We start from the raw sequence: 9940 nt of genomic DNA on the forward strand, positions 1-9940 counted from the left end.
ACTTTAAAATGTGCCCTCGTGCACCTGTTTTCTGCCTCACGAACATTCTCTCTCTAAGAATTTTGCAAGACGTTATCATGTCTTACCTGGTTCTTCTATCTAATGTCATTAGGTTCAATGTCTTCAGCCTCTAATTAAATCTCATTTCTCTTAACTCTGGTACTAGTTTTTCGTGTTACATACTACAAGAAACAGTAAACCTTGACATTTGTATACAGGGCCCTTCATGACCGTTCAGTCTTGAGAGTTTTTAGATTTGCCAAATGAACATTTCCTGCAGAGATTATTAAGGTGATGTGGGTCTCTGGCAATATGTTGGACACTATACTCACCCTTATGGTTATCTCCCCCAGTGAGATTTGTAACTATTGTGTGCCACAAATAATTTGTTTTATTTTTCTTATATTGAGACCCTCTTTACTTTTCTAATGAAGAGGACCTCAGTTTAAGACCGAAATATGCAGTTCATATTATGTTTCCTAACTTTCTGCTGATGGTGGTTCCTAATTTTTAATTTGTGTATTAAGTAAATTGTTGTTGGTGGGGGTCGAGTCTCGGCTCCTCACATGACCTCTTAACTAATGTAGACACGACCGCTTCTTGTAGTGTCTTACTTCATTAACACTTCTTGCTAAACTGTGTCTCTGTTTTTGTTATATGCTAGGGCTGACTTGCCAGGAGTTTAAACCCTACCCGTTCCGTGGTTTGACATGTATGTGCATTAGTGTGTGTAAACGTACATTGATATATTGAATTACTGGAAAAACCAGACGTCAGAATGAAAGATCTTGTTTCCTGTCTTTGAATTCAATGCAGACGTCGCCATTGACGTCGGCTCTGACTTCGCTACCAGCGTTGTTGATGACGTTGTAACCTGGGAGTGCAGGTGAGGAATCCTATATTGTGTTCTGCGCAACGTCATTATTTCACTTTGCCTGAAGATCGTCGGTTGTGTGACGTTGAAAGTGAAAAATTGTGTATATGGCAGTGTATAGTACTAGCCCGTCCTCTTAAAAGAATTTCATTTTTCAAGACAATCAAATGGGTGACTGTTTAACGTTCTTTGAACAGTATCGTAGATTTTTCTGGTGCGCTCAGTGGGTCCCCCATTTTCTGTTTGCTTGACAGACCATTTTTATCATCTTTATCACATTGTCGTCGTATATTATAACTGGTTCATTTTTATTGTTAGTGGAAAATCGTGCTAAGACTAGCCTTGACATGTTCAGACAATCACTTCGACTTTATTGTTTTATAATAAAGGGTATCAGACCTCGGACACCTTTTATTTGTGTTAACTTCCCCTAGTGCCGTACCGGCTTCGGTTCTTAACCGTGAAAAACTTTGCAGCAAGATATTCTGGACACTGCTTGAGAGCAATTTTATAAACTTGATTTAACTTCAATTACTTTACTCTGTCTTCAGCATTCAAGACACTTGTTGTACTTTATCCTGGTTTACATGCTCTCTTGGACCCAGGTTATCCTGGTTTACATGCTCTCTTGGACCCAGGTCCAGGATGAATCTCACTGTTTTGTTCTGTCTTACAGTTTTTTGTTAGAGCAGCGTACCATGAAGAGCGGGAATAATCTACATGTCATTGTATAAGAGCTGGACATAAGGTCCTGCGAGCCTCAGTAGGTAGACACTGTGCCTCTCTGTACAGGAACTGGCATTTGTTTCTTTTATTACTACACTGTTCACTATCAGTTCTCCTGACATGCTTGGGTCAAAGGGGATTCTCAGATAGTTTTATTTAATTGAAGATACTCAAGTGATGACTTCCTCGTTACACTCTATATTAAAAATATTTACATTTTTCAGTATACTGTTTTTTGTGCCGTTTTCTGTTCACTCTTCAAAAGTATTTATCCCGCTTTATGTATTGTGGAGTTTACGACCGTTATTATTATTTTATTTCTCATTATAGACAGCCATCTCACCTAACTAAACTCTAGATAAACTAACCGAAGAGAGTGTTTGTTTTCGTGTATCTTCGTGTGTGTGTTGCGTTTTTTTGTGTGTGTTGTTGCGTTTTTGTGGTTGTGTGTGTGTGTGTGTGTGTGTGAGAGAGAGAGAGAGAGAGAGAGAGAGAGAGAGAGAGAGAGATCAGTGTCAGATCATCACCATCGTTCAGACGTCACTGAGGACAAATTTACATACCATTAGAGGTCACAGATGATGGTAGGCAAATCCATCTGTGTCCTTGGTACAGCCTCACCATCTGTCCCCATGTCGATGTCCTCCAGGGTAGGAGGAGGAGGAAGAAGGAAGGAAGGCAGGGGGAACAGAGGGAAAGGGGGAGTTGTAGGAAGACCAGGAAGAACAGAGAGAAGAAGAAGGAAGAAAGATAGAGGTACGAGGAGAGAAAGAATAAAAGAGAGATGAGGAGGGGTGGAGGGTGTCCCACCTGTCTTAAGGGAAGGTGGGGATGGGTTCAGTGGTTCCTTAATAAAATGTTAGACGGGCTGAGATAGATTCAGTGGTTTCCTAATAAAGGAATTCTTTATTATTGTTTATTTTGAGCATCAGGGAAGGTTGACGAAGTTGCCTTTGTAAGGGTGGTGCTCTTAAGGTGTGTGTGAGGGGAGGGGATGGACATGCATGTAGCTAAATGTACATTTGCATAGAGCCAAAGTACCTTTGTATATCGCCAAAATACCTTTGCATATAGTCAAAATAGTTTGTAATGTAGCCGATCGACACCATGCCTAACCCTTCTAGGGTAGGGTAGGTGCCTGAGCCCGAGCTTTTAGCTCATAAGACTGTCATTCCCATTTGCCCCCTTGGGACGGGGATGGCAGACCAGAGAGGCCTAGCTTGTGGCTAGGCCTGGGGACAGTTGATCCCAAAGATGAGGAGGTACTTGTGCCTCCTCCCATGGGAGACTTAGGTCTCAGACACTCCCTAAAGAGGGAGCCAAGGCCGGGCCACCACTTGGAAAAGACCCGGGCCGGGAGAATACCGGCTAATCTTTAATAATAATTAATAATAATAATGTAGCCAAAGTACCATTGAATGAAGCCAAAATACCTTTGCATGTTAAATTCTGTGCTTCTCTCAAATTATGAAAAAAATCGTTAGGTTAATGTGTTTTGAATTAATTAGTTTATTATTCATTACTGTCATTTGGAGTTGTTTGTCCTTGATACGTTTTCTTGTGTGTCCTTTGTTTTGTAGTTGTTGATTTGTGTGGCGCACAAGTGGCGAGCGCAGTGGGGCCTCACTGGACCCCACTGGATAATTCGCTTTATACAATTCTTGAATTGTATAAACCCGAATTATCCAGTGGGGGAATTTTTAACGTCGACCAATTTTCTTGAATTTTACCTCCGAGACCCTGGCTGTTTCTCTGTCTCTGTCTCTCTCTGTCTCTCTGTCTCTCTGTCTCTCTGTCTCTCTGTCTCTCTGTCTCTCTGTCTCTCTGTCTCTCTGTCTCTCTGTCTCTCTCTGTCTCTCTCTCTCTGTCTCTCTCTCTCTCTCTCTCTCTCTCTCTCTCTCTCTCTCTCTCTCTCTCTCTCTCTCTCTCTCTCGTTATTTTAGTTTTTGTTCGTGATGGCTCCGCCTTTTGTCTCAGATTTCTTGTATATATATATGTGTGTGTGTGTGTGTGTGTGTGTTCAACACGTCTGCCGTCTCCCACCTAGGCAGGGTGACCCAAAAAACAAAGAAACACTTTCACCATCATTCACACTATTACTGTCTTTACAGAGGCTTCCAGAAAAAAACAGTTCAGATATCACTCCAGACAGCCAATATCCCAAACTCCTCCATTAAAGCGCAGACATTGTACTTCCCACCTCCAGGACTCAAGTCCGGCTAACCGGTTTCCCAGAATCTATTCACAAAATTTTACCCTGCTCACACTCCAACAGCTCGTCAGGTCAAAAAAAAAAAATTTGTTTCCTTTCACTCCTAACACGCTCACACACACCTGCTGCAGGTCCAAGCCCTTTGCCCACAAAACCTCTTTTACGCCATTCCTCCATCCTTTCTTAGGACGACCCCTATGGGTTTAGCTATTATTAATAATAATAATAATAATAATAATAATAATAATAATAATAATAATAATGATAGGCATTGTTCGTATCGTTAAAGTGTAAAATTGTGATTTTTAATTGTCGAAAAAAATTAAGTACCATACCAAAATACTTGTCCCAATTTTCTTCCTCAAGACAACAAGAACCTGGAAAACAAGAGATTCCAAGGTGGCCTTCAATAACTGGTCGAGGACATCAAGGTTGTCTTCAATAACTGGTCGAGGACATCAAGGTTGTCTTCAATAACTGGTCGAGGACATCAAGGTTGTCTTCAATAACTGGTCGAGGACATCAAGGTTGTCTTCAATAACTGGTCGAAGACATCAAGGTTGTCTTCAATAACTGGTCGAGGACATCAAAGTTGTCTTCAATAACTGGTCGAGGACATCAAGGTTGTCTTCAATAACTGGTCGAGGACATCAAGGTTGTCTTCAATAACTGGTCGAGGACATCAAGGTTGTCTTCAATAACTGGTCGAAGACATCAAGGTGGTCTTCAATAACTGGTCGAGGACATCAAGGTGGTCTTCAATAACTGGTCGAGGACATCAAGGTTGTCTTCAATAACTGGTCGAAGACATCAAGGTGGTCTTCAATAACTGGTCGAGGACATCAAGGTTGTCTTCAATAACTGGTCGAGGACATCAAAGTTGTCTTCAATAACTGGTCGAGGACATCAAGGTTGTCTTCAATAACTGGTCGAGGACATCAAGGTTGTCTTCAATAACTGGTCGAGGACATCAAGGTGGTCTTCAATAACTGGTCGAGGACATCAAGGTTGTCTTCAATAACTGGTCGAGGACATCAAGGTTGTCTTCAATAACTGGTCGAGGACATCAAGGTTGTCTTCAATAACTGGTCGAGGACATCAAGGTTGTCTTCAATAACTGGTCGAGGACATCAAGGTTGTCTTCAATAACTGGTCGAGGACATCAAGGTGGTCTTCAATAACTGGTCGAGGACATCAAGGTGGTCTTCAATAACTGGTCGAGGACATCAAGGTGGTCTTCAATAACTGGTCGAGGACATCAAGGTGGTCTTCAATAACTGGTCGAGGACATCAAGGTGGTCTTCAATAACTGGTCGAAGACATCAAGGTGGTCTTCAATGACTGGTCGAAGACATCAAGGTGGTCTTCAATAACTGGTCGAGGACATCAAGGTGGTCTTCAATAACTGGTCGAGGACATCAAGGTTGTCTTCAATAACTGGTCGAGGATATCAAGGTGGTCTTCAATAACTGGTCGAGGACATCAAGGTGGTCTTCAATAACTGGTCGAGGACATCAAGGTTGTCTTCAATAACTGGTCGAGGACATCAAGGTGGTCTTCAATAACTGGTCGAGGACATCAAGGTTGTCTTCAATAACTGGTCGAGGACATCAAGGTTGTCTTCAATAACTGGTCGAGGACTTCAAGGTTGTCTTCAATAACTGGTCGAGGACATCAAGGTTGTCTTCAATACCTGGTCGAGGACATCAAGGTTGTCTTCAATAACTGGTCGAGGACATCAAGGTGGTCTTCAATAACTGGTCGAGGACATCAAGGTTGTCTTCAATAACTGGTCGAGGACATCAAGGTTGTCTTCAATAACTGGTCGAAGACATCAAGGTTGTCTTCAATAACTGGTCGAGGACATCAAGGTTGTCTTCAATAACTGGTCGAGGATATCAAGGCTGTCTTCAATAAGGGGTCGAGGACATCAAGGTGGTCTTCAATAACTGGTCGATGACACCAAGGTTGTCTTCAATAACTGGTCGAGGACATCAAGGTGGTCTTCAATAACTGGTCGAGGACATCAAGGTGGTCTTCAATAACTGGTCGAGGACATCAAGGTGGTCTTCAATAACTGGTCGAGGACATCAAGGTGGTCCTCAATAACTGGTCGAAGACATCAAGGTGGTCTTCAATGACTGGTCGAAGACATCAAGGTGGTCTTCAATAACTGGTCGAGGACATCAAGGTGGTCTTCAATAACTGGTCGAGGACATCAAGGTGGTCTTCAATAACTGGTCGAGGACATCAAGGTGGTCTTCAATAACTGGTCGAGGATATCAAGGTGGTCTTCAATAACTGGTCGAGGACATCAAGGTGGTCTTCAATAACTGGTCGAGGACATCAAGGTTGTCTTCAATAACTGGTCGAGGACATCAAGGTGGTCTTCAATAACTGGTCGAGGACATCAAGGTTGTCTTCAATAACTGGTTGAGGACATCAAGGTTGTCTTCAATAACTGGTCGAGGACTTCAAGGTTGTCTTCAATAACTGGTCGAGGACATCAAGGTTGTCTTCAATAACTGGTCGAGGACATCAAGGTTGTCTTCAATAACTGGTCTTCAATAACTGGTCGAGGACATCAAGGTTGTCTTCAATAACTGGTTGAGGACATCAAGGTTGTCTTCAATAACTGGTCGAGGACATCAAGGTTGTCTTCAATAACTGGTCGAGGACATCAAGGTTGTCTTCAATAACTGGTCGAGGACATCAAGGTTATCTTCAGTAACTGGTCGAGGACATCAAGGTTGTCTTCAATAACTGGTCGAGGACATCAAGGTTGTCTTCAATAACTGGTCGAGGACATCAAGGTGGTCTTCAATAACTGGTCGAGGACATCAAGGTGGTCTTCAATAACTGGTCGAGAACATCAAGGTGGTCTTCAATAACTGGTCGACGACATCAAGGTGGTCTTCAATAACTGGTCGAAGACATCAAGGTGGTCTTCAATAACTGGTCGAAGACATCAAGGTGGTCTTCAATAACTGGTCGAAGACATCAAGGTGGTCTTCAATAACTGGTCGAGGACATCAAGGTGGTCTTCAATAACTGGTCGAGGACATCAAGGTGGTCTTCAATAACTGGTCGAGGACATCAAGGTGGTCTTCAATAACTGGTCGAGGATATCAAGGTGGTCTTCAATAACTGGTCGAGGACATCAAGGTGGTCTTCAATAACTGGTCGAGGACATCAAGGTTGTCTTCAATAACTGGTCGAGGACATCAAAGTGGTCTTCAATAACTGGTCGAGGACATCAAGGTGGTCTTCAATAACTGGTCGAGGGCATCAAGGTGGTCTTCAATAACTGGTCGAGGACATCAAGGTGGTCTTCAATAACTGGTCGAGGATATCAAGGTGGTCTTCAATAACTGGTCGTGGATATCAAGGTGATCTTCAATAACTGGTCGAAGACATCAAGGTGGTCTACAATAACTGGTCGAGGATATCAAGGTAGTCTTCAATAACTGGTCGAGGATATCAAGGTGGTCTTCAATAACTGGTCGAGGATATCAAGGTGGTCTTCAATAACTGGTCGAGGATATCAAGGTGGTCTTCAATAACTGGTCGAGGATATCAAGGTGGTCTTCAATAACTGGTCGAGGACATCAAGGTGGTCTTCAATAACTGGTCGAGGATATCAAGGTGGTCTTCAATAACTGGTCGAGGACATCAAGGTTGTCTTCAATAACTGGTCGAGGACATCAAGGTGGTCTTCAGTAACTGGTCGAGGACATCAAGGTGGTCTTCAATAACTGGTCGAAGACATCAATGTGGTCTTCAATAACTGGTCGAGGATATCAAGGTAGTCTTCAATAACTGGTCGAGGATATCAAGGTGGTCTTCAATAACTGGTCGAGGATATCATGGTGGTCTTCAATAACTGGTCGAGGATATCAAGGTGGTCTTCAATAACTGGTCGAGGATATCAAGGTGGTCTTCAATAACTGGTCGAGGACATCAAGGTGGTCTTCAATAACTGGTCGAGGATATCAAGGTGGTATTCAATAACTGGTCGAGGATATCAAGGTGGTCTTCAATAACTGGTCGAGGATATCAAGGTGGTCTTCAATAACTGGTCGAAGACATCAAGGTGGTCTTCAATAACTGGTCGAGGATATCAAGGTAGTCTTCAATAACTGGTCGAGGATATCAAGGTGGTCTTCAATAACTTGTCGAAGACATCAAGGTGGTCTTCAATAACTGGTCGAGGATATCAAGGTAGTCTTCAATAACTGGTCGAGGACATCAACGTGGTTTTCAATAACTGGTCGAGGATATCAAGGTGGTCTTCAATAACTGGTCGAGGATATCAAGGTGGTCTTCAATTACTGGTCGAAGACATCAAGTTGGTCTTCAATAACTGGTCGAGGATATCAAGGTAGCTTTCAATAACTGGTCGAGGATATCACGGTGGTCTTCAATAACTGGTCGAGGATATCAAGTAATTTATCTAGGACCTTAATAAGCTGTTTAAATGGGAAAGTGTTAAGTCCACAGTGAGTCACATAGCGACTTTGTGATCAAGTGTGATACAATGCAGAGAAAGGATCAAGAACCCTTCACCGGCATCAAGGGTAGACGAGCATACAACAGACAGCTGGGACGAGAAGCTTACAACAGACAGCTGGGACGAGAAGCTTACAACAGACAGCTGGGACGAGAAGCTTACAACAGACAGCTGGGACGAGAAGCTGACAACAGACAGCTTGGACGGCTACTGGACCTGCCAAGGCTGACCGACTGAACACCTATCAAGGTTGAGATACTGACCACCTTCTGTCAAGGCTGACTGACTGAACACCTATCAAGGCTAAGATATTAAACACCTATCAATGCTGACCTTCTGAACACCTATCAAGGCTGAGTGATTGAGCACCTCAAAATACAACTCTCTACTTTTTCCACTGTCTCCAGTGTTTAATCTCTGTGTTGAACTACGTTTTATACTACAGAGCGGAACATCAAGTGACTTTCTACCATACTGACACACGTAGACATAACCCAGCCATCGCGTCTCCTGCTGACATGTCAGGAATCACTGCTGCCGTAAGGACTCCCGTCAGTTTCTTCGTTCTTAATAATATCTTTATTTACTACAAGTTATACAGCCCTAGCTGACAACAATGACATACTACTATATAGAAAGTCCCTTGTTATGCTCCGCATTTCGGTACATTTCGGGCAAATTAGGTCAGTGTCCCAGGATGCGACCCACACCAGTCGACTAACACCCAGGTACCCATTTTACTGATGGGGAACATAGACAACAGGTGGAAAGAAACACGTCCAATGTTTCTACTCTGGCTGGGAATCGAACCCAGACCCTCGCCGTGTGAAGCGAGAGCATTAGCCACCAGGCCACCAGAGCCCCTTGGGTGATCTGACTTGTTTATCATACTGTTGTGTGACTGGAAGTACTGAGGCAAAGTCCTGGTTTATCAATCAACTTCCTTAAATGAATTGTAATGGTTTAATTTATATAGTTATTTTAAAAATATTTATAGAAATGTTGATTCTTAAAACATTGTTGGGCTGGAATATAAATCGTACTCACCTAAACTCAGTATGAGGAGGAGGAGGAGGTTTAATCTTGTAGCCGTCATGGTGATGGCGTAAAGGTGAGTCTTGGGCGTGGGTATGGGCGTGGGTGTGGGTGTGGGCGTAGCAACACTACCTCACAAGCACCTCCCTACTGATGGTTCCTCAACTCTCAACTCTTTCCTTGATTCGGTCAGTCAAGGGCCAAAAAATCGAGGCGCAAATTTAATTTAGTGTTCCAAACTTGTTTGGAAGTTTGTACTGGGCGCTTGCCTGGTTTACAACTCAGTAGTTGTGCTTCACTGACAGCCACGACACCAGAAACACCACTTTATTCTCTTATTCCTCCTCTATGTTATTCCTTCAAATACTAACTCACTATTTCGTTTAGTTGACACGAATATTTCGACATGAATACACAGTAATCACACTAAAGATTCACCCCACTTTACACCAATATACTTAACACCACACTTATTTCCCCCTCAAGTGTCAGAGCAAACACCACAAGGGCTCTTTCTCTACGTAAAGTTCTTGAGTTTTAAGCATTTTTTTCTCTCGCGTAGAAAAGATTCATCCGGCTCATT

At 42.9% G+C, this 9940-nt stretch overlaps 1 protein-coding gene across 1 annotated transcript in view; it reads right to left on the reverse strand.

Moving 5' to 3' along the window:
- The window catches only part of LOC128696306 (uncharacterized), a 221323-nt gene extending 211755 nt beyond the window's left edge, over nucleotides 1-9568 (reverse strand). The window contains exon 1 of the mRNA XM_053787487.2: nucleotides 9370-9568. Within this exon, the coding sequence (XP_053643462.1) occupies nucleotides 9370-9418 (49 nt within the window). The 5' untranslated portion in view covers nucleotides 9419-9568. The remainder of the gene's footprint in view (nucleotides 1-9369) is intronic.
- Between the last annotated feature and the right edge of the window lie 372 nt (nucleotides 9569-9940).

This window comes from Cherax quadricarinatus, chromosome 39 (genome assembly GCF_038502225.1).
Source record: "Cherax quadricarinatus isolate ZL_2023a chromosome 39, ASM3850222v1, whole genome shotgun sequence".
In the NCBI taxonomy this organism is placed as follows: Eukaryota; Metazoa; Arthropoda; class Malacostraca; order Decapoda; family Parastacidae; genus Cherax; species Cherax quadricarinatus.